General features: G+C 41.2%; 1 protein-coding gene across 7 annotated transcripts in view; it reads right to left on the bottom strand.

Moving 5' to 3' along the window:
• The window catches only part of CELF2 (CUGBP Elav-like family member 2), a 376,846-nt gene that overhangs the window by 89,726 nt on the left and 261,961 nt on the right, over positions 1-25,159 (bottom strand). For 6 of the 7 annotated variants that reach the window (XM_030238355.2, XM_050984875.1, XM_050984882.1 and 3 more), the window contains one exon: positions 10,392-10,474. In XM_030238355.2, the coding sequence (XP_030094215.1) occupies positions 10,392-10,474 (83 nt within the window). Of the gene's footprint in view, positions 1-10,391; positions 10,475-22,372; positions 22,401-25,159 lie in introns of those variants that run through there. The other variant, XM_050984917.1, reaches the window with a different exon arrangement.

The following is a 25,159-nucleotide window of genomic DNA, read 5'->3' as shown; positions in this document are numbered from 1 at the left end:
CTTATCCTCCTCTGTATTCTCTGCAATATTTGAAATGAATATAGTGTATAATAACACTGCACATTTTCCTCTAAGGTATTGTCAGGAATTTGCCAGAAAATAGTATTAGTTACTGTCTGGTGGATACTTGCTCAAGTGATGGTCTAGGAAACAAACTCCCTTCAATCATTTGAGCCATTCACAGCTGAATGGAAAGATAAAGGTGTCATATCCCTCACATCTCTGCATGAGGCTGCAATCCCTCTGAGTGATCCTGGCAGCAGTAAGGAACACTGAGTGTTGTGTTCTCATGGTGGAATCAGGAGCTTCAGTTTTGGAGGTACCAGATTTTCCGATCATAGGATCATAGAATGGTTTGGGTTGGAAGGGACCTTAAGGCTTATCTTATTCCAACACCCCTGCCACAGGTAGAGGCACCTTCCACTACACCAGGTTGCTCAAAGTTTTTAGTTTAAAACTAATCTTATCCTCTGATTAGTGTCTTATTTTCCACAATCTTACTTTCTTCAACTCACAATCCTGTGTTCTCTATCTTGAAATCAGTGATAAGCCTCCATTCATACTTTCTTAGAGATCATTACAGACTTCTAATTATTCCTTTCAGACAGAAGCTTCTTTTTTAGTTTCTTTCTCTGCTTTTTCCCTGTGTCTCTCCTTCAGAAGAGAAAATTTCCACTCACTGCAACTTGTAATGGCTGCAAGTGGGAATGGGTGAGCATTCCTAGGATGAATGACTGAGGCAGTGTGTTAATGTGATTCCCTGATACACTGTAAATTCCATTTGCAAAGCAAAGTTCCTTATTTTAAGCCCTGCTTGCATATCCCCCACCCGCGATGGCAGATAGACCATCTCTGAGTTACAATGGGGCGAGAGCTGGGACTGACTGCAGACTGCTTTAATGCCACTCTTAATGACAACTTGTGAAGATTAGGAAGTTGTCAGAATCAGATATCAGCAAAAGCTCCAGCTTGCTTTGTGAAGTCAGTCTGAATTAATTAATGGGTAGCTTTCCTTTGATATCGCTTTGATATTTGGCTGCAGCTGGATAAAAATCAGCCACAAAGGAAGCTACATTTTGTTTACCACTGCTTAAGACTCTGTTTAGCTCAATGTGATTTTTTTTTTCTATTGCAGTTTTTGCTTTTTTAACTTCCCTGGCACAAGGCAATAGATACAGGCTTTTGTTAATAAATGGAGTTATGGTGGCATCTTTTTCAATGGCTGTTTCTCTCTGCTCCTGCAAGATAGTCATGCTACTGTCTGGTAGCATTTCTGATTTCAGCTAAGCTTATGGAGAAAAGATGGACTATTCCAAAAGTGAGAAAAACATTAGCTCTCCCCCTCTGTTAGTGCTTTTCCTGTTAAAAGGTATTTGACACTTTAAATGTAAAATCATAGAATCATAAAACCATTGAATAATAGAAAGGTTTAGGTTGGAGGAGACATTAAGGACCATTTAATTTCAACCTCCTGCCAAGGGCAGGGACACCTTCCACTAGACCAGGTCTGTCCAAGCCTTTTTTAACCTGGCCTTAGACACTTCCAGGGATGGGGCACCCTCAAGTTCTCTGGGCAATCTGTGCCAGTGCCTCCCCACCCACACAGCAAAGAATTTCTTCCTAAGGTCTAATCCAAACTTACTCTCCTCAAGTTTAAACCCCTTCCCCTGTGTCTTATCAATAATACTTGCTCTCTGCTTTAGAGGGTGCTGACCACTTGCTTCACACTCTGCCAGCCTAAAATATAAGCTCTGCAACTACATGTCCTCCATGTCTTTCCAGGGTGGGAATTCACAGCCCATTTGAGCTTCTCTAAAGGTTTTGGATGTCTACCAAGACAAAGAGATGAACATGCCTGTACCCCAGACTGGTGCTTGCACCCAAATGAATCTCCATGTACTTCTGGCAGCCCCAGTGGCTCCACTGGCCAGAGGAGGAAGGATTTCTCTGCACAGCACAGACAAAAAAAAAGTGCCTCTTCCAACTAATGGATGAAGATGATAATTTCTTCCAGAGAATGAGCAAAAAAACTATCTCTCTGGGTCTGCAAAGAGTGCTTTTAATTAGACAGAATATGATTGTCCACAGAATGTTATTAGAGCAGGAGACTCAATCAGGCCACCCAGTTTCACCTGGTTTTTGTAGTATTATGGGGTTTTTGACCACAACAGAGAAGACAGAACTTCTGTTTTCTCTCTTATCATGTACACTGTCCCATTGCAGCACAGTGCACCTGCCCAGTGTGATCACAGGGAAAATCTGGCTGGGGCTGCCTCAGCTTCCTGCACCACCACAAGACTGCAAACATACAATGAGCCAGCACTGCATCCCTTCAACAGCAGTGGACCACAGAGCAGGGGTGTTTGAAGGAAGCAGCACAGCTCACAGGGTTGGACACAACGGCAGGAGGATGCTGAACAAACATTCTCTCTGATATAAACATGCCACGAGGCCCAGGCTCCTTAGTCATAAAATAACTCAGATCCACGGGTGCCAAACATTGCTATCAAGGCAGGTAAATGGCATCCAAGGGCACCTCTAATGATGTTGCTTCCTGATGCCTGCAACTCTGCTTATGATTTCCCTTTCTAATTTCACTATTGTAGGAGTAGTCAGACAGCTAGGAAGGCTCCCTGAACTAGTTTTTCATTAGGAAGACAATTTTAATAGCTCGTGTCGTGGTGCTAATGAGGCTGACTGAAGCACCTGTACTTTCTGTTCCAGATAACAGAAAACAGCTAACACCAGCAGGAGGACAAATAGCTGTTTAAGAGAGTGCCTGGGCTATTGTCCTTAGCTAAGCACCCCACCTAAATCTTGGTGAGCTTTGCAATACCCTGGAGCACTCCAGTGATGGCTTCTTGATTTTCTTCAGAGATTTCCATTCTGAATTGCACAGCAAAACGTTCTCCAAGTCAGCGATTTTTGGGCACCCAGCTTAAAAGTGATATCCTGTGAACTGATCCTCCACCCTCACTGAGTAAGATTTCTAGGTTGGACAAAAAGGTCTGGAGGGATTTTGCAAAGTGATGACCTCAGCTGGTCAGAGTTATGGAAACCAGAGGTAAATCCCAGTGTCACGCGCCAGAACAGGGATGAGCTTCACATTAGTGAATTTTTCTGAGGTCAAGCCATTATTATGCATTACTTACTTTCCATCCCAATATTATTATACCTCAAAGCTGTGCAAAAAAAAAAAAATCCTGAACTATTCCAAGAGTTCTCTAAAAAAGCTAGTGTCCATCTAAGTGCTTTTGCAGCTGGGCCAACGTGCTCTTGCTTCCTACACATCCTGATATGGATGTTTGGGATCTAAACCAGCTCATTGATGCCCATGCCCTGTGCAGCTCTGCACCTTCCTGACACACATCCCCCAAGTAAGGCAGGTCAAGGTTTAGCCACCTTCTCTCAGTGCCTCACATCCTGCACTCTCCCTGTTCTTGGAGAGTCTCTGCCAAACGTTTGAAGCTTTTCCAAAGATCAAAATACCTACTAGAGCATGGTCTCATATCCAGATATCACAGTACTTGAGTCACTGCCCTCAGTACCAGGAAACCAAATGCTGTTCCTTGCTCTCTCTCTCACTCCCAGCAGAGTTTGATACTTCCATACAGCTGGAGCAGCTTCAAGAGGAGAAACAGTGACCCTAATCTTAACTAAGTCCACTGGTGAAGGCTCTGTTAGGTCAATCCAAGCTAAAGCCTTTCAGTAAACAAGGCAGAGAGGATATGAACTGCATTCTCCTTGCACACCAGAAAGTTATCCTACTGATGAGGCTGTGAATTTGGTGAAGGCAAATTTGACCCTCTATCCCTCAATGAGAAAAAGGGACAATGTAAGTATGAGTGAAATGTTTTGCTCAATTTAGAGAAGTTATTTTCACTTGGTCAATATTCCCCTCTCCCTGCACCTGCACAACACTCACTATTCTCCCTTTAAGCTGCAAGTTCAGCTACTTACAGAGATTCACTGGGTTCTAAGTCACTTTTTTCCATTTTATAAATCTGGTGATCCATTCTGTGTTTCACAGCAATGGTAGGTGCAAACCCAACTTTTCTGCTAAGGTATCTGAACATAGTGCAAATATTCATTTTCACTGAAGTGGCAGTCAGTGCAACTTTTTTTTTCTGAGGGGCATGGGTGGAAGTGGTATTTTTGAATTAAAAAAAATACCCACATGTCTTCTGAGCTGGGCAAAGTGTATCACTAAGTAGGTTTAAAGGAAGGAATGGGCCAGATTCACTTTCTCAACATCATTGAGTGTCTTATAGCACACCTCCTAGGAACAGCTGCTCCCTGGGAATTCTCTTCTTTCCCATCTGGTATTTTTATCATTTAAGCAGTTCTATACTCTTTGGATCCTTCATTAAACAGCATTTGGCCATACTATATGGGTACTGAATTAGTTTAATTTGTCATCATAAATCAATCACTGGAAAGGCTTAACTAAGTTAATTGCTCTTTGAATTCCCTTTCTGTTTGTCAAAATCTCTCAGAGTCACTGATATATCATATTCAGGCTATTATTCAAATCATATTGGATGATTACCTTTTTATTACAGGTAATTTTTACATTATGTTCATATAGCACTGAGAAACCACAAGGCTTAAAACAGAGAAAGGAACTGGATATTAAAACACTACTCCAGGAAGGAGAATGTCAGAATAATCATTAGAAAGGAGCTTATGATGTAAAACAAGAAACAGAAATATATTTGGGGGTTTTTGCTTCTTGTTGGACAAATGCTATTTTATCAGAAAGTGAATGAGGTTTCATAGTAAGTCATCATGGGTGCCTGCATTTTGGATCAGATTATTCAGATTATTATTTTTCATATTCTACACCCCTAAATGGACTTTGAGGTTACCTTACAGCCAGTTGACAACCTGTGGGCAAAGTTCCCTTTAAGTCAGTCCTGCTTCCCTATGATGTAAAAACTTTTAATAAAACCAGAAGTGATGCTTACAATGTAAAGATTAAAAATGTTTTCCTTGACAACATCTGGCAAAAAAGAAAGCCATGAATGTTTTACAAATACAGTTCCTACAAACTCCACCTTGCTGTTAAAATATTAAGAGCTTTCTCAAAATGGTATTTCTTCCTTCTTAAAGCCTTAATCAAATCAATTCATATAGCTAATGTCCTAATTTTATGCCAGAACTTCAGCCCAAGAGGTTTGTTGCTACTTGGAATATATATGTATATCCCACTTGAAATAAGAACCACGTAAATCATGATTCTGTTAAAAGCATGGGAGTGCAGACTGTGGGCTGTTAATTATTTTTGTGATAACCTTAGGTAGGAGGATATATAAATAAATGTACATAAAGACAACAAATGACCCTTACCATGTCCAATAAATCTAACTTCAAATACAGAACAAAGACTCCAAAGAGTTTTAGGCCTAGATTTTACAAATGGATGCCCATTGATTTCTGACTTCAAATAGCCTCTGCATGACATTAAAAGTGCATTTATTCAGCCCTTTGGCTCCAAGAATCCAACCAACATATAGTGCTCTTGTGTTACCTCTTTGCACTTAACCCTTGTCAGGAAATCCTACCAGGTTCACTTGTCAGCAAAACAGAGCACATTCTGTTTCTAAAATAAAGCATGTTAAAACTAAAACAATGAGAGAATGTCAGTGCCATAAAGGCAGCTAAAGCAGTCCCTGAATGCAGCTCCTTGAGGTTTGCCCGCTATACAGAAGCCAATTTTCACTAAGCAGCAAATTAGAGCATGGGGGAAGCAAGATTATTACATCTAACTGAAGGTACAGAATAAATTTAGATGGGTGGAATTTATTGGATTACTCTGTTTAGGGAATAGAAGTTAAACACCTCTAACGAAGCCATGAGATTCTTAATGAAGATGAGACTAGTTAAGGCCTCAGTTCTACATCTCATCACAAAGAAGCCCATTTCCAGGATCATTATTACATTCAAATTGAGATTTTCCCTTTTCTCCCTTCTGCCTTTTAAAACAAAATTCAAATGAACACTCCAAGAAAACCTGACTCTAGGTTGACTAATATAAACCACATCCCCATGAGCTATGAGGATATCAGCAACCTGCTCTCATGCTATGTTTGAAAAGACACATCTGAAAATTCACATTGTTCATTTGCAAGACATAAAAGCTACTTGTGATGCCAGCACCAAGTAAACAGAAGAGAACTGTCCCTGTTTTGTTGATCTGTATCATATATCATAACAATGTGCCTGCATTTCTCAAACACTGCATATCTGCTTCTCTCCCTAGCAGCAATCGTACATAACAAGTGATATCTAAATACATATTTTGGGAAAGATAAAAGCTCCAATATATGACAAGGAATATTATGACTAACAGAGAGATTATATTAATCATGAATAAAAAGATGATGTTTGATCCTACTTGAGCAGAAAGTTTTAAATTTTTTAAAAAAAATCTTTTAAATGAATTTCTATCCTCAGGAAAATGATTAAAACGAGAAAAGCCTTGAGATGTCAGCTGGTGACATGTTTTTCTTCTTTATCTTTCTTTTTTGTTGTTGTTGCTGTGAAAAAAAAAAATCTGAGCGAATACAGCAAAGTGCATCATTAACTTCTTATTAATTTTATAATACAAAGGCAATTCAGTTAAAATAGTAGTGCTGCAACTTTAAATTACAGAACTAGCTTGGTATTTAATGAGAGATTTAGCACAGCGGGGTTTCTGTTAAATTAAGTTGTGCCTTCACATCACAGTGGGAAAACAGGTGTATATTGGTTTAGAATTATGGAAATGTTGACTAATTCCAAGGCTTGTAATCAAACAGCAAGGCACCCTGCAATATTTTCTTCCAAGATTCTGCATTAATCATTTATGTCTGGTCTTATTTTCTTCATGTCCACTAAAAGGGTGCAGCTCAAAGGAGCAGATCAAGCGCTGGTGTTTTCATGTCTCTGTTAAGGATGAGGTCCAGGCAAAAAGCAGAGATAGAGACATAGCACTGCAGGCTTTGCTCAAAAACCTACTTAAATTAAACTGAACATGTAGCCTTGGAAGGGGGATAAATTTCACACTAAACCCCCACTTTTTTGGCTTCACTGGTGCTGATCCAAAATCTGCTACCTGGAGCAAGCCTGCATTTAAGAAATGAAGAGACTAAACCCAGAAATAATCCAGGTCTAACAATAATGAACAGAGCTATTCTCCTCCACACCTCTGCAGCAGCGCAGGCTACACCTGAGAGCAGGTAAAACACAGATGAGTTCCAACAGCCACAGCATCCCTGCAGCCCCCTGCTCCTGCCTCTGCCAGCTTTCCTTACCTTACGCTAAGAAATCACCAGCCTTTGCCTGGGATTTTCCTCCTGGGCTATTAAAGGATGCCTTATCTGATGTGTGGTGATATTACAGCAAAAGCAGAAGGCATGGATTCTTTTGTTTCCAGGAGACACCTTATTACTGAACCTCCTACTGACCATACCTCGCTTACTGGCAGCAAGCTGACACTTGATGCCCAAATGAACCTGATCCAAATTCATCCCTTGCTGTAGCTCTGACAGAAGATTGCCTCCATTTGCTCTGAGACCATTTCACACATGGAACTATCCACTACTTATTCCTGCTTGTTTGGTAAAAAGCTGCTTAGCAGTCAAGAGGAACAATGAAGAAATTGCTAAAATTCATGTAAGGAGAACCCTGCTAACATGAAGTGTTTCCAGCACGTGTGCCACAACTTTAAAGAGTGCTCAAATGAAGTTATTTTGGGAATACACAGATGCAACATAACAGTATCCCCATATATGCTGAATGTCAGCATAGTGCACGTGCAAAATATAGAATTTGTTATATAATAGACACTGAATCATTCTGAAAGACAAGTAGTAGAAATGTATTCAAGTTACTTCTCTTCATTAGAGGCTTCCCTTTAAAAAAGCAGGTATAACAACTTATCTCACAGTAAAATCTAAACATCTCTAGCTGTATCAGGAGTATTTTTAAAGCCAAGGCCCCAGAGTCATGGGAATGCAGTGTCCACATTTCCTTAAAAGAAAACTTTGGAACCTCACAGTCAGGACAGGAAAAAACAGCTTAGAAAGATAAATTTTAAATGACAAAGAGCTAGAGAGGGCTTTAGGGAAAAAAAAAAAATTTTCAACCTTATTTTAAAATAACATCAAAAGGTACACTAGCATCTTTAACTGCTGCCTGCTCATTAGCTGTGCAAAAGTTGGGAGAAAATGATGTTCTGCTCAAGTAAGACTCAATGCAGAGCTGAGCAAGCTTTGCCACCTTTATTTGAGGAAGCCAGAGAGTCAAACTGCCCCTCTGAGTCACCCACTGGGATAAATAACATCTCTCAAAACATAGCAAGGAGCTTGGAGGACTCGGGGAAGAACAGAGAAAACTAAAAGCAGCTGAGGGAGCTTGGTTTGTTTAGCTTGGAGAAAAGGAGGCTTGGGGTGACTTTATTGCTCCCTACACCTCCTGACAGGAGGGTGTAGCCAGGTGGGAGTCAGGCTCTGCTCCCAGGCAACAGGATCAGAAGACATGTCCTCAAGCTGCACCAGGGGAGGTTCAGGTTGGACATCAGGATGAACTTCTTTACTAAAAGGGTGGTCAAGCTCTGGCTGTCCAGGGAAGTGGTGGAGTCATCATGCTTAGAAGTGTTCAAAAAAAACCAACTGGATGTGGCATTTAGTGCTATGATTTAATTGACATTGTGGTTTTTTGGTCAAATGTTGTACTCAGTGATCTAGGAGGTCTTTTCCACCCCTTATGACTCTGTGATTGTATGATTCTAAACAGATCCTCTCTACTTCTAAGGGGGGGTGATGAGTAGATCTTGTGGTAGAGCTTGAGGGATGCTATCTGGGCAGGGTGCTGCTCCAGCAGCTTGGAATCACCTCCGTGCCACCCAGCCAGTCCACACAGCCATTTGACTCAAAGCATGATGGAGAGCAATCCCTCAGTGAGTGGTTTAGGTGCAGCATTGAATGGGGTTAGAGAGCTCTCATCCAAGGGCTCGGCATTTTCTGGCAGTGGGGATGGGAACCAGCAACTGGGGCTGCAGAGACAGAAGGTGCTGAGGTTCAGCTGAGCTCCAAAGGGGTCTCAGAGGGAATTGTCCTTTCTCTCTCGAGGATGGCACAACCATCCTCTACACCCTAAAGCGCCGAGACTCCCACTGGGAGGCTGGTAAGGTCTTGATACTGATCCTTGCAAGGGCCAGTTGCTGGAAAACATCATTGAAGTGCCACAACTTTTCTCTTGTTTTCCTACCTTTGCAGATTTCCTGCTACCATTCCCAGCATTTTCACTGCAAATGACAGAGAATTCCCATTTCACCTTCAGCAGGGCTCACAGGTAACTGTCCCATGACAGCACCTCTCTGTGCTGGCCATTTCCATGACACGAGGTGACTTCCCTATCAGGAAATCACTTGCATAAAGTGAACTGGCCAGATAGAATTTTTCAAAGGGAGTGTCCAATTTCACACATAGCACATAGGAACTAAAGGAGATATTGGCAATATAACTGTCAGTCCAGGCAATGCTCTATTTATTTACTTACACAGTGTATTTATTTATTTTCAAGTCTGTAACCAGACACTACAAACATATACTTGAACATCTCCTACATCAAGAGGGAATATACCTCCATCCTTTGTATTTTTTCACTTCCATACTCAAAGAATACAGCAAAAAAAAAAAAAAAAAAAAGAAAAGAAAAAAAAGGTGGTACAAGAAGATTTCAGAGTTTAGACATGCAATTACCAGTGACATACTTCTCTCTAGCCCTGTAGTTTAAAGATAAAATACCATAGGAAAATGCAAGGTACAGTTTATACAACACAACCACAACTGTTCTGAATGCTGTGCCAGTGAGAGCAGGTGGTGAGGAGAGGTGATGTCAGGAGACAGGATCACCCTGGGCAAGCAGCTATGTGGTACCACACTCCCCAACACCCTGAGATGTGCAGCCAGTGCATTCAGGATGTTTAGAAACCACGTGGATAAAGGCTGCATTTAACAAACTTTGGCTGTGTTTTGTCTTTTCCTCTTCTCTCCCTTTTCAAACATGAAGCCCCAATGGTGCAGTGTTTTTCTGCCATATGTTTTCTCTCCTCCTTCCCTCCCCCTTATATAAATTTTAAAAAAAGATCCACATTGCACTTTGGCTACTGTCTCTACTCAGCAGGAATCAGTACCCTTTCCAGCCAAAGGACTTTCTAGAGAACAGCAGCTGCCTTTGGACCTGATGCCATTGCTACAGGACTGGCACCAACACAGCACAGACCATCAGCTTAGCCACCCTCCTAGCAGAGATCAAGATCATTTGGGACACCAGGCAGAATCAAGGTCAAAAGGGCTATTCTTCTGGCAATAAAATAATTAGGATCAAAAAGTAAATGTACTCACCCCAGGTAAAGTTTTAATATTGTGCAGTGCATTCTGTGCCTCAAGAGCAGCTTTTCTTGTATAAAATGTTACGAAACAACAACCTATAGAGAGAAATGAAAAGCTTTCAGAAATTAGTGAGTATGATTTGCGAGAGTACAATAGGGAGGGAGAAAAAACAGTGGTTGAACAACACATTATGAAAGCTGGAAATGTGAATTATCCTGAGGCGCCTGAATGACATGAATAAAAGAAAGCTTGTATGATTTAAAAAAAAAAGTCCCCCCCTGTGCATTGCATCTATAGCACACCTGCATTGTTAGTGAACTGTAATCACTTAGAAATTGTTAACAAAAATCCAATTGGCTTTGTACATTGTAAATAAGGTTATATTTTTCTGAAGGCTCCCCATTATACTTTGAATATAAGCAACATGGCAGGCTCAAGCAGCAGGAATTCATTGTTACATCCCAAGCAGAAAATCAGGCTAAAGCAGGACCTGATTTAAAGGGCCTTATACAAAAGAGCTAAGGTTGGTTCCCCCATTTCTTTGAAACCAGGCAGGACTGGAGTGGAACACTCATCTCAGTTTCAAGAATGAAAAACAAGCTACAGGTGAATTCACCACTGCTGGGATAGTGGAGGCTGCTGATGGCTGACAGCATTAAGGGGGGCTCTGCTCTCCCTGCATCTGCTGAATTTTCAGTAAAGCAGGTGGTTTTAGTTGCCTTAATCCTGTGGTTTCCCTTTTGACAGCATGGTCCAGCCAGGTGGTGTGTGGGACCAAACATGGGTTGCTGTCACTTTGTCCACTGCAAACATGTAAAGCAGCTTTTGCTGCAGCACACACAATCAGGCAGCTCAACCAGCCCCAGGCTGAGGTCAGGGCTCACAAGCAGATCCTCAGGGAAGAGCTATAATGTCACAGGCAGGGGACAAAAAGCAAGGACCAGGGTTTGCCTGTAATGCCCCAGAGCAAGGAAGTCTGCTCCTTGACAGATGAGATGTTTGCTGCAGATGGGGTGTTTGGTGCTGTGGGGAGAGGAAATACACTCTGGGCAATGCTGGCTGGGAGGGCAGAAGTGGCTCCTGAAGTAAAAACCTACTTCACATGAAAAAGGATAATGCAGGTCTTACTGATGAGTCAGAAAACAATCCTGTTTTCTTAATCACAGTCAGAGATTTGTTACAACTCCAGAGGAATGTCAAAACCAATCAGTAAACAAAAGAAACCCCAGCTCATGAGTCTTGGTGCTCCCTTGGAGCGTGACACAGATAAAATAATCTGTGCTTCAGGCATAGAGCACAGTGAGCAAAGCTTGTATCAGCTCCCTAATGCTGGCCAAGGTGAAACATCCCAGCTCACCTGACATTCCTGCTTGTGTTCAACCCTGCAGCATCCTCGCAGTGGCAGAGGACACAAGGAGAAGGTGTGCACAGCAGCCCACAGCAAACACTGGAAGCAGCCATGTGGAGGTGGCCCACTTTGGAAGGAAGGGCTGAATCCAGAATGGCCCCTCCACTGCCCCTTGCTTGGCTCAACCTGTGCATGGCACTGGGAATGCTCCCTCTGGCTCTGCAGCCAGGCCAGTGATAACCATTACCTCGGTAACAAGCAAAGGTGACCATGTATTGCCAGCTGGAACACAGCAAGTTTCTCCCTAATACACAAAATCACTTGCAGCCACAACAAAACATGGGCAGGCAGGTAAAGCAGACTTAACACAGCTGAGAGAAACATTTTTCATACTGCCAACAGGTTCTTTAGAATTTCACACTTTATGATGGAGAAGGTTTAATAATTATTTCAGTGAGCGGGACATCGTTGTCAGGGATGTGTGCTAGAGACAGGCACAGCCTGTTAGGGTTTGTTTTTCCTGTTTCTGAACCTTCTGTTTCGCTGGAAAATTCTGAAAATCTGAATTATTTTACCCCAGATGAAATGAGAAAAAAAATTCCAAGTTTGTGACATTTAATAGTGTGACTTTGAGACAATATTGCAATATTTTTCTATCCTGTCGGCCAGCTCCAAGTCTATCTCCTATTGTTTATTTGTTTGGTTTGTTAGCTTTTTAATATAAGGCTTTTTAACCAGGAGAGAGGATTCAGAGGGGAAAATATCAAGCTGTAATCACAACTTTGCAATTGCCTTGTCCTTTTCCATGGGCCCAAAGAGTTTCATTTCAGATTTCAGCTCAGGGGGTTCATTTCGATAAGGAGGAATTTGAAATCTATTGGTTTATCATTCTTGGCACTACTTGAAAGAACGGCACTTGAAAGATGAATATGCTGTGAAACACCCTTTAACTGGTCATTTTTGGGAAGTAATAGCTCAGGAGAGAAAAATGTTTCTGTGAATGAGGGCTGGAAGAAACAGTAGTTTAATGGGAAATGTGCAGATGTTTCAGGCAAGTCAGCAGACCTTGACAAAAATAGAGACTTCTGAGCTCAGAGACTGACACATCTGAAATTGCATATGGATAAAATTTTTCTCAGGATGCATTTGGCTCATATATTCTTAAATAAAACAACCCCCACAACAAGAGCTGGTTTGGTGTGGTTTGAGGGGAACATGGACCCTCACTCGTGGACACCTGAATTTGAGGGTATCTTCTACTGAAGTCAGGGCTGGACTCAAAAAAGAAAATAAGACAACAGAGAGGAACCAGAAAAGGCAATAGTCCATGTTTCCCCAGGGAAATACTGTAGCTGAGCCTATGGATTTTCCAGAGGTGCTGTAGCCATGTTACACAAACTGCATTGAAGATGCCTCCAATGCAAAATCCTTTTGGGTCAGTACATAGAAAAAACACCTAATTCAGTTTTTTCTGCAGGAATATTGGAAGGGAAGATGCCTGTGTAATAGGACAGGGCTAATCTGTGCTTTAGGATGGGTAGCTGTCCCCTGCTGAAAGGCAAAGAGGCAATGACATTCTTTCCTCCATTTTACTAAAGAAAATGTAATATTGCCAAAGACAAACAAGTGTCCCAGCTGGAAAAGAAAAAGTATGTTTCCTACTGAAAGAAAATGAAAAAATACAGCCCTTCCCTTCAGGCCCCATGCACATATAATCTTTGTTTCATCACCAACAAACTCGACAGCAGCTTGAACCACAACTAGACTTTTCTGACATCCAAATAACTCAGGGCCTGGCAGTGATAACCTTCTCCTGTCCTAGTCAGGACAACTTAAAAGGTGAATTGGTTTGTGGACATGGTTCTGCCACTCCTCAACTGCCTGAAATACAGCCCAATTTAGCTCCACATGGGTTAGTGTATTCTTGCCCACAGGCAGAGGAGCTCATTCTGCCAGTCAGTGCCTCCAGAGCAGCAAATCTCCCACGCTCTGCTAAGCTGGTTGTGCTCTACTTGGAACAGTATTTACTACAGCGTACGGCATTTCTTCTTTGTACCTTGAAAAAAAATACTGAATGAATCATGCAGATCCCTACAGTCCCTTAAGGACATCGGCAACAACTTCATGGCTATCCTGCCAGATGCTTGAACAGACTGAATAAAACCTGCCACTCCATGCTGCTCAGCATTTAATGGCAACAAATGGGATGCCTGAGAAACAACAGCAGAAAACAGCCCTACTTTAGGCATCTGATGAGCAAACGCCGCAGTGTGGACACTACAATGTTCAACTTCAACACCTCATTAAAAAAGGGAAAAGATCTCTTACTTGAGCTTGTTTTCACTCTCTCTCTCTCTCCCCCACCCCCGCCCCCCTGCCTTCCTCTTTTTTTTTCTTTTTTCAAAGGAAATTTAGTGCCAGAGAAAGACCTCGAGGTCCCAGCCATTGGGAGAGAGTTGACACATTCAATTCTCCATGACACATTCAATTCACAAGCCCTTGCTCAGGCTGCCAAAGGCACCAATTAGCACCACTGGTAGAGATTTTATTTATTTAATTTCCACAGAAACCTGCTTAGCAAGACAGTGACAGGGACAAACAGCCTCCTGTATGGCTAGAAACAGCTTTACGTGAGTCACTGTCAAAGATGGCAGCAATGGATTACAGGGGAATCAAGCCATGGGTTCACTGAAGCCATCATTTAGAAGTGAGGAATGGGAAAAGGATCAAGTGGTGAGGACTTTCACACCACTACTGGCAGTGAACCTGGATTTCTGGAGGACTTTGCGGAACTGTGACAAATTGTAGTTTTCATCACGAAACTTCAAGACATGCCATTCCTCCTGTAAGCAAGAGAATTTTTTCAAAGAGCTGTTAGTGACCCCATGCAATGGGGCTTCTCCTCCTGTGTGACTTCTGCTCTATGACCCAAATTTGCCTCCCAGCAGAGCAGCCATGGCTTTGTTAAGCTGCAAGATCCAGCTCTAGGACATTTCCAGGAGCTCTGCCATGCCATTATTTTTGTCACTTTCTCCCAATTCAAACACAGACTAATTATGCCGTGAGAGCTGTTTACATTCCTAATTTTGAATAACTAACAAAGGGAAGCTCTCCTCCACTTGAAGATGTGGCTTACACAGTCCTTGTTGGCATTTAACAGCACTGGGATCTGTGTAAGAGGCTTAATCTCTCAGCCAGGATTTCATGCCTGAGTGAATATGGACACCTCCATCTTGCTCCGGGTGAGAAAAAGTCTTTTACAGCTCCCTAAACTGAATAGAAAATTCTTGTGTTAAAGTTACCAGGAATTACACATGTGCATCTATAGGAGAAAATAACCCTTTGGATGTGGACAGGAATTAAAACACGCTCCATAAAGATGCTCTGAGGTTTTGATTTGCTTGAAGAAAAATATTCTGCAATCTCCCAGGCCTGAAAATTCAACTTTTGGGAATTGAAAGAGAAAAGATAGAGGAGAAAAAAAAAAAAAAGCCCAACCCATATTTATTGGTCTGATATATTAGTTTCTTTAGTTTTCAACTGTCAAAATTTGTCAGTTTGGATCTCTCCTGTGTTGTGCATATTATCACCTGCTGCCAGTACCTGAACCCTAACCATGGGGTATAGAAATACAAGAGCTTATCAGGGTGCCTGCAAAGCCTGCAACAACTTAAAAGTATGAAATTTGCTTTACCTTCTAGACTAATAAAATAAACACTTCAAAACAGCTATAATGATTATCTGATGATTGAACTCTGTATTCTTTTAGTGAGTAATGGAATACTGGCAGACAAATTCAATTCAAAACACATTCACATTCAGGACATCAACAAAGTCATCATGTTGTGAATTGAAAATTCCTTTAAAGGCTGCGTTTGAATTCTAAGGGGCTGACAGATCAAGGGACTGAAGGCCCTGGAAGGCTAAATGAGTGAAGTCCTGCTATGTTTCTTTCTTTCTGTGAATGAAGCTCACTTTTGTGTGTGCATTTGCAAGCAGAACAGGTGCTGGCTTCATACAAGCCTGGAATCTCAATGGGGACAGTAGCTTCTTGTCAATCCAGCACAGTTCAAGCTAGTTTAAGTTCAGGAGGATTTCTTTTTCTCATTTTTTTTCCCCACTCCAAAAAAGTGGAGTTTGTTTCTCTCCTGATTTCCACATTCACTCATTCACCACCAAAATTTAAACACTACACTAATGCAGGGCAGCCTTTACAAGGTCTCTTGCACTCCAGCCATCCACCTGAACTCTGGAATAAGTGCTCTGTACGTCACAAAAAGCTGCCTGAACAGCATGATTTCCAACCAAACACACCATGACCTGTAATGTCATTTTCCAAAAGCCAATGAAGACATTATAATCTCTTTTCCAACAGAGCCACTGAGAAGACCTATTGCTACAAAGCATTCAGGTGTGCGGTTGGGTAAGGAGACTTTTCACTTTGCTTACTTTTTATGCAGTGCAGTGCAGTGGGAGCCTTGCCTGGCATTTCTTCTGTGCTACAGATGTTAGTGCAATTAGCTAACCTGCACTAGAGATGCTGGTCTAGTATTAGGAGAGGTGTTTCAAGTCTTAGAGATTTTGATTGGGTGGTACCATACAAAACCAGAGAAAACCACGAACTGTCTAAATAGCAAATCCAGCCATTCCTGACAAAGACACCTAGAAATAAAAATCCTTCTTATCAAAAGAAGGTGGCTAAGGCGGGGATGTGATTTGATTTCTAACTGCACCAGCCTCATGCTCTATTGCCTATGGAGTCATGGGAAAGTAAGATGGAAAGGATTCATTCCTGAAGCCATCCCTGCTAGAACTGCCGAATACAGCAGAAACCAACCTTTAATGATGCCACCTCCCAATTAGCTCAGGTTTGCTAATAGTTTGATATAATTGGCACCCTGATGGAAACCGTATTACCAGTCCTGTCACCAGCCAGGAAATCGCATTGCCACTCTAATGACAGCACATATTATAGCAATGCCACTTCTAATATTAATACATTAGCTGAATGTAGGCAAGGGCTCACATGTGAGAAGGATTCACAGCTGGGACGTGCCAAATTCCACCCTGTGCTCTAGTTTTCCTCCTGGTTTCAGCATTCGGGGTGGCAGTGCCCCAGCCCCAGAGCGCCCCACATGGCACCGCTCGCATTAAACCACAAATGCTCCAGGCTGGGAACAGCCCCGTAAATGGCCACTGAAAAATGATCCCAGGGAGCTCAATTTTTTCTCTCTATGCCTTGCAAGTTATGACGGCCTTTCTGTTAATTGGCCACAAGTCCTGGTTTGCTGTCAGCCTTCAGCTGCACCGGGGAGCTCTTTTGGAGGAGTCGCACTCTGTCATTCCCGCACCCTTGTGAATACAAATGCTCTCTATAAATGTCCTCTGCCTACAAAATGGAAGTGTTTTGTTTTTTGGGTTTTTTCCTTGGGTTTTTTTTTTTCTTTTTTTTCCTTTTTTTCCTTTTTCGACCTAGATTAAATTTGCTGCATTTTCAAGCCTTTTGGGAAAGCAACTAAGAACTAATATGCACTGGTTCATGTCCCACAACACTTCCCTAACCATTATTATGTAAATTTTGACTAAAGTGTGACACAGATAGAAAAGATATCAAGGGCAAAATTGCCAGAATCTACTTTTCTTGCTCTCTGAAATAAGCCACTTATATTAAACAGGTTTAAATGGCTAATAGCTGCACAAGTATCTGAAGAACTTCAATGTACAATTTTTCATACATGACAATGACAGCTTTTGCAAACTCCTGAACTCTCCTGCTGCCTGTCTAATGACTGGGAAGTGGATGGCCAGCATGCTGGAACTCTCTGTTTTACTTCTGAAGGAAGGGGCCAACTTCCACACCTGCAGCTTGGCAACACTCATATGATATCTCACTAGATGGTGATAAAGGAGTAAAAAAAAAGCAGATGCAGAATTAGATTCTGTACAAGGTGACAGGGTAAATAAATACACACAAGTCAGGTTTATAGCATCAAGGCAATTTTATGTCATTACAAACTAACCTGTCTCTAAAGAAACCATCCCTGCATGCTGGGCTGGAAGCTGAGCTTCACTGGTCTGGGCTGAGCAGTGGATGAGAGACATTGCAACACAAACTAAGGAAGTGCTGTGAAGACAGAGCTGAGCAGTCAGTGGCCCTGAACCATCAGCCATCAGCACTGCATTAACATCCTGATCTGCAGGTGGCCTGGCCTGGAATGTTCCTCCTTTGCCAGCCCATCCAAGCACCCACCCAGTACAAATCCCTAGGGAAAGCCATGGAGATGGATGGCAGTCAGGCAACCAACACCAGGGAGAAAATCAAAGCAGCAGCTCAGTGCCTCCTGTCGAGTCCATGTGTGGTCTGTTCACATTCCTAGATCTCAGGGGTGGAGAGTAATTGGGATCTTACACATCAGTCCATATGAGTTACAATAAAAACTGCTTGTCAGAGCTTTTGGACAAGAAACTCTCAAGTAAGTAGGACAGCAGTGGGAAATGGCATTCCAGCCTCTAGCTCTGTGAGGGGTTGTCCCATGGGAAGTTACTGCACTTCCCACTTGTAAAATATAGGAAAGAATATTCACAAAATACAAGATTTTTTTAAAAAACTTGAAATATTTTTAAACAAGGCTTGTCACTATGTGTATGTATTGTATCAAGAAAGAAATCTTGAAGTTGGGGAAACATCAAAAGGAAATGAAAATACAAATAATTATGTATTTCTTTTACTGCCTTCTTGTAATTTCCCCTTCACCTTTTCTTTCTTCTTTTCCTTCTTATTCTTGCACTAACGCTCCTTAATCTTTAATTCGCTTTTTTCTTCCCTCAAATAAATACTTATTCTTTTCCTCATAGCAGATGGTTATTTTTTCCTTTTCTTTGGCCAGGTAACAATTACTGACTTGAGTTTACTGATTTTAAAATGAACTAACTTGTCCTTTGTACAAGTTAACCCCTAAGTCTGACCATCTGCTAAATACATCTTTGGATGCAGTAGAGAGAGAGGGTTCAGAGAACAGATGCATAAAAATATGGAAACACAAAATTAAGATTTAATCCATTATTGCAGCAGAAAACTGCTGTGACACTCTATCTCAGTTCAAAAAGACTCTACAAAGATCATGCTTACATAAATTAACATAGGCACGGACACATCTTTCCCTGATGTAATTTCAAAAGCCCCATTGTTTCCCACCCTGGCACTCACTAGTAGCAAATCAAACTTCCCAGCACACATGTCTTATAGTCCTGGATTTCCTTCTATTTTTTTCTTTCACTTGAATGCTTGAGAAAGATCACTGAAAACTGGCTTTTCCTGATAAGACTTCCAGATCACTGCTCTGATGAAATCTCTAATTGCACTGTGACTCCTGAGAAGCCACTTGAGTCCTAGTTCAACTAGGAGGCAACTCTGTAGGGAAAAAATACTCAGAAATGAAGAGCTTTACCATAAAAATATCCCTTCAAAAAAATCAAATCTCTGAGACTTATTTGCACTTAATAAACTTTCCCTGTGAAAAACCTATGTTCTGTGCTGGAAATTATCTTCACTGGTAAAATGCCAAAGGCATCCTGGCACAGCAGGTCAGTGGAGGTGATCCTTGCCCTCTGCTCAGCCCTGCTGAGACATCTTTTTTCCCCAGTAAAAAGATGTGGACATACTGGAGGCTGGCTTGTGAAGGACCATGAAGATGAGGAAGGGTCTGGAGCAAAAGCAACTGAGAGAGCTGGGACTGCTCAGCCTGGAGAAGAAAACATTGGAGGAAGATAGAAGCCTTATAAGTGGTCCAATGACAGGACAAGAGGCCATGGCCACCAATTAAAATTCAGGAAATTCCATTTAAAAATAAGGAACGACATTTTTATTCTAAAGGTGATCAAACACTGGCATGGTTTCCCCAAACAAGTTGTGGACTCTCCATCCCTGGAGACAGTAAAATCCTGCCTGGACACAGCCCTGAGAAACCTCCTGTAGATGACCCTGCTTTGAGCTGGGGTTGGATAAAATGAATCCCAGAAGTTCTTTCTGACCTCAGGCAGCTTGTGATTCTGTGAAATGGCAATGAAGGAATTTAGGAGGCTTCTGACAACATCCCTCCTAACACAGCTTAACTTCCCCAGAAATATACTGCAAGCTTATTTAACTCTAGCAGACAACATCAGTTAAATTACTGTTTTACTGTTGTACCCATCAGTTGGGAACCAGCTCGCACTCACTAGCAAATTCACATACTAGATGAGTCTTTTCATAGCAAGAACAAAGGAATTATGTGTTTTATTTCTTTTTTTTAGAGAAATAGAATCAAAAATCTTGTAGCACCTTCTAGTAGCCAAAGAGGACCAAGATATGGCTGGAGAAGCACTTTGACAAGGGCGTGTAGTGATAGGACAAGGGAGAATGGCTTCATACTGAAAGAGGGCAGGTTTCAGCAGGGTATAAGGAAGAAATTCTTTACTGTGTGGGCAGTGAGATGGAGGAACAGCTTGCTCAGAGAAACTGTGGATCCCTGGAAGCGTTCAAGGCCAGGCTGGATGGAGTTCTGAGCAACCTGGTCTAGTGGAAGTTTTCCCTGACCACAACAGGGTGGCTGGAATGCGATGATCTTTAAGGCCCCTTCCAACCCAAACCACTTTATGTTTCTGTGGTGATTCTATGAACATCCCAACATGGCAGGTATTGCCAATAAAAATATCTTGTGTCATACCTTGTTTTTAGAAATAGATCAATACATTTATGAATTAATGAGAACGCAATGCATTTTTTAAAAGATGCAGTTTATCCAGTCCTGTTGTATCTGACATGAGGTTTTTTTTAAGCCCCACTGTCAGCTTTTGTCTTCGAAGGACAGCATAGGAAAAGTCAGAACTAGCAGTACAAAAAGAAAGAAAAGAAAAAGGCTCAGGGAGAGGGAGCTATAAAAGAAGATACATAGTGGAAAGATTGCTATTGCTGACACTTCACTCACTTACAAAACAACAAAACCAACAACAAACCTCAACCCTACCCAGAAACCTGGCAAGAATGTTGTGCATGGAGTGTTTTCAACATTTAGCTGGATTTGGAAGAGTTGGATACCATTTTTGCAGGAGAATCTAAAATCTGACCTTGGATAACTAATTTCTAGGAATAGGGTGTTTAAGTTCTTCTGAAAATAACATTCAATGGCCAACTGAATCTTTCGATACCTAAATGCTTTTGAACAATCTGGCCTTTCATCTCCCTGTGCTCTAGCTTTTCCTTGTTAAATGGAAAGAATAAAATGTTCTGAGCTCAAAGGAGTACTATGAAGGAACCATGAAAAAAATAAAAACTGAGGTAAAAAGACACAGCCATCGTAGTGACAATGAGTAACAGCAGAGCACTACGTGCCAGCGCTGTGCCCATCTGACTCACTGCAGTCTGTCACACTTCCCCTGAAAGATACCTTATAGGAAAGGGAAGAAATCAATACAAGACATTTGAGATGGCTTAAGGGATGCCTGAGTAGCATGGGAAGAAATTCTAGGATAAATATTGCCTCTAAGTGCCCTGAACTTGAAGCAACAAATAACTGCTTCCTCCAACACCTCCCCTGCCCCATATTTTGCTGCTTTTGGCCAAGTGGCCAAGACTGGCTACAACATACACACTATTTTAATGGAGATAATTTTCAACTATTTTAATTTTTTTTCTTCCCCTGATAAATACATTTCCCCATCTTTAAAACCCGTGCCTAAATCCATTGTCTGAATCTGTTGCACTCCCTGCTCCCCCTGCCCAAGACGCAGTCAAACACTTTCAGCTCTTTCTCGACTTCAACATCATGAACCCTTGCACATCTCCTATTGATTTCCAGGCATCCACAGCTTCACTCTCACAGGGTCACAGCACATGTCAAATCTTTCCTGCATTGCACCTTCAAGCAGTGTTTCATCTAAGGAGCTTCACTTTGCCTGAACTTGTTAGCAGTGACACATTTGTTCCCCAATTAGGCTTCCTTTATAAGAATAATAAAAATGGAATAGAAGCAATTCCTGGCAACTTTTCTATCTTTCTAGTCAATTGAAACAATTTTATGCAGATGAAGATGCAGCTCCACAGAGCCTTTGAACTTTAAGCATCATCTTTACTTGGCTTTGAACTCTCAACAGGGCCCATGATCTTTCAAAGCAATGTACTCTGCTGTGGAAACTTCAAAAAAGAGGGAAAATGGCATGGTTAGAAAGAAAAATGCAAAAGATGGGGTTTTTTTTAATGCTTGATGCTCCTGGAAATAAATAAAAAACCCAACTGAGTGGTATCTGAAGAAGTGTATTCGGCACTCAAGTGTTTCCCTAATTAATTGTTTAGATGAGTGCTGAAATAAATGCAGCAGCAGCAAAGATAAACAAACCACTTTAGTAATAAAGCCATATATTTGTGCAGGCACACAAAAATAAATGGCAGCACTTAATGAGCACAAGCAATGAGAAGGAAGAATACACTTCATATGTGGGGGATCTATGCTCAGAAAGCTCAAGCTCAAAGGTATTTGAGAGGTATCTCACAACCACTTCCCAACCTGCCTCTCATTTGCCTCTTGCACAGAATCTCATTTTGCACAGACTAGCAGCGTAAAAATGAAAAGTGTCCTGATAGAGAATTATAGCTCATGTTTGGTCTTACCTGGGCAGCCTCACCAGGGCAAGGAAATCACTTCTGGGGAGAGATTGCTATCCTAGTTAATTATTATTCCTCTTTATTTTTGTCTGATGATTAACTAATGCAAAGTCAATGAAGGGAGATACGGAATAGATGGTTAACAGATGTAATTCCAAAATGAGAGAGAAAAGCCAAGATGATCCACACAGTCTTTTCCTCCTGACTGGAAAACGAGCTAGCAAAGTATTAATACTGGGGAAAAGTGTTATCTTGTATATCTAGGAAAGCAGTTTTAATAGAATTATACAACTGTTAGAGGCAGGAAAATTCAGCTAAGCTCTTCTCCCAGAGAGGACGGCATTACTCTTCCTCATGTAATTCTTCCAAAGTTTTATCTTGTTCTATCTGTAGGTTTCCCAGAATCAGACTTTGCACAATTTCCCCCCCAAAAAAAACTATTTCAAAATCTCACAAGAAGTATTTTAAATAAGCTTTGCACTGTGAACACTTTCAGTTTTGTCTAATTTCCCACTGCTATTTATGTCTTGAAGACCTTACAAAATAGTGCTACTACTTATCTTTGTATAAATGATTTGACAAGCAGACCAAAACATAAAACCCCACATGCCATAAAAATAAATATGTTATTCTCCCCAGAAGCCTTCATACAACAGACTGTTTCTTGCAACTATCACCATCTATGCCCTGGAAAACTGATGAAAAAAACTAGTCACGAAAATTTAATATCTATTAAGGGAAGGGAATGTTGAGACTACGTTGGATGACACACAGGACATGTAAGTCTGTTAATACCAGTTCAGAGAAGTCCAAACAAGAGTACCATGATCTATAGGTTCTATGGCTCTCCAAAGATCAAGATGTGGCATTTAATCAGACCAAGATTTAAAATAAATCTCCAGCAGCCTGTTTTCAAGTTATGACAAGAGAAATACTTGGCTCTAGAGGTACAGGCTGTATGACATGATTGGCAACTTATCAGGACAAGAAGAGAAAGAAGCTGGATGATTGGCAACTTAATCAGAGGGAGAAGGAAAAATAGAGAAAAGGAACAAAACGAGTGCCTAAACAGTGATGTGTTGGCTCCTGCGGCTGTCAAAGGTGGCCTTGAGCAGGCAGTGGCAGGAGGGCTTACACTGAAGCTTGTCTGCAAAGTAGATGAAACTATTCAGTGTTCTTTGGCATCAATAGCATGCGGCTGCTGAATGTATCTAATCACATTTGGAGAAGCAGGATTCTGCATGGTGCTCTCTGCAGGTCACCATGGCAGCCACAGGAACACATCCAACAAAATATCACGGACGCGCAGCTTCGCTCCCAAAAAACTCTGAGAGATTTAGAAAAAAGCCCCCAGTCTTAACTGCAAGCTGAAAAAATTATATATATATAAAATAAAACCTCTGAGCAATCATATTTTGATACCAGAGGTCCTTTAGTTAATGTCACAATGTGACCTCGTCATTTATTTAACACGTTGTTATTGTGTAAAATATTTCTGAGCACAAGCAATGTAAAGTTTTCCTGGATGGGAGCTGAGAAATGCTGGGTTACAGGTTAGATTGCCAAACAAGCCTTGCAACCACCAGTCCTTACTGAAACAAGCATCACTTGGTCTTTTCACAAAAAGCCCTACTCATAGATGACTCGTATTTATTCATGGAGTACAGTGGATCAACAGAGAAACCGCCAAATAATGCCCTAAAAATGTGAAGTTTCTTTTCCCACATGAAGAGGGATGTAGGGAAACAAGGATGTGCTTGGAGGGCAGACCTGATAATATTGGGGCCCCTATCTTGTACAATATTTTGTCTCTTGCTAAGACTTACTAGGCAAAACTTAAAGATAATTCCAAGCCATTTGAAATCATCTATCAGACTTCAGCATTACTCACTCTTGCATTCTGTATGCTAGAAAGATAAACTGTAATATAGAGCAAAATTATTTCTGGAACTGCTTATTGCACATTTTCACTATAAAGCCTATCATAAGCTTTGACACAGAGATAACTAAGTGATCACTTGTCAACCTCCTCTCATTCCATCAGTCTTAAAAATTAGGATAAAAAAAGCTTTTCATGTGCAACAACAGGCTACATATTAGTCCTGCAGAGTTGTAAAAAATGTGGAACTAAATATCAGACAAGCCCAATTTAAAATGATGAAACACTTCTGAATTCTAAAACAATTAGGCTAATTTACAACACATGGCCTGATACACTGGAAGTTTTAATCCTTTTATTTTCCTTTTTAAAAGAGGGGATATTTTTTCATGCTAGTCATAAATTAGTACAATCAAGATTTATTTGTTTTTTTTTCCCTGAATAGTCCTCAAGAGCAATTCTTACACCTCTTAAATAGGTTTGTGGAAGACTCATATTTTACCTGGGAAGAGATACACAGAAATAAATTACAGAGTTGGGAAAGGCAAACCATGACCATAACTAGAGAAGAGCATCATCTCTGTTTTCTGTGCCTTTTCAGTGATGTTGTGCTGCAGATTTACTCAGTTTTCACTGCTAGGTCCCTTATTTCTGCTGGTAAATCAGGGACCCTGTGGTGCTCTGAAGATTAATCAGATGAGGGTTGCAGTTTTCTCCTCTGCTCTTTGTGATGGCTCCTCCCAGAAAATACATGCATCTTGAATATTTCAGATCCCTCTGGGGATGAGATTTAAACAAACACTGAAACAAACACTGCATTGGCAATGCAGCCCTGCTTGATCATGGTACTAAAAAGTCATTAAATGTGTTTCAATATCCACTCAGTTATTACCAGTCTTTCAAGACAAAGAGAA

Source organism: Serinus canaria, chromosome 1A (assembly GCF_022539315.1).
Source record: "Serinus canaria isolate serCan28SL12 chromosome 1A, serCan2020, whole genome shotgun sequence".
NCBI classification, from domain to species: domain Eukaryota; kingdom Metazoa; phylum Chordata; class Aves; order Passeriformes; family Fringillidae; genus Serinus; species Serinus canaria.
This window is presented reverse-complemented; position numbering and strand designations above follow the sequence as displayed.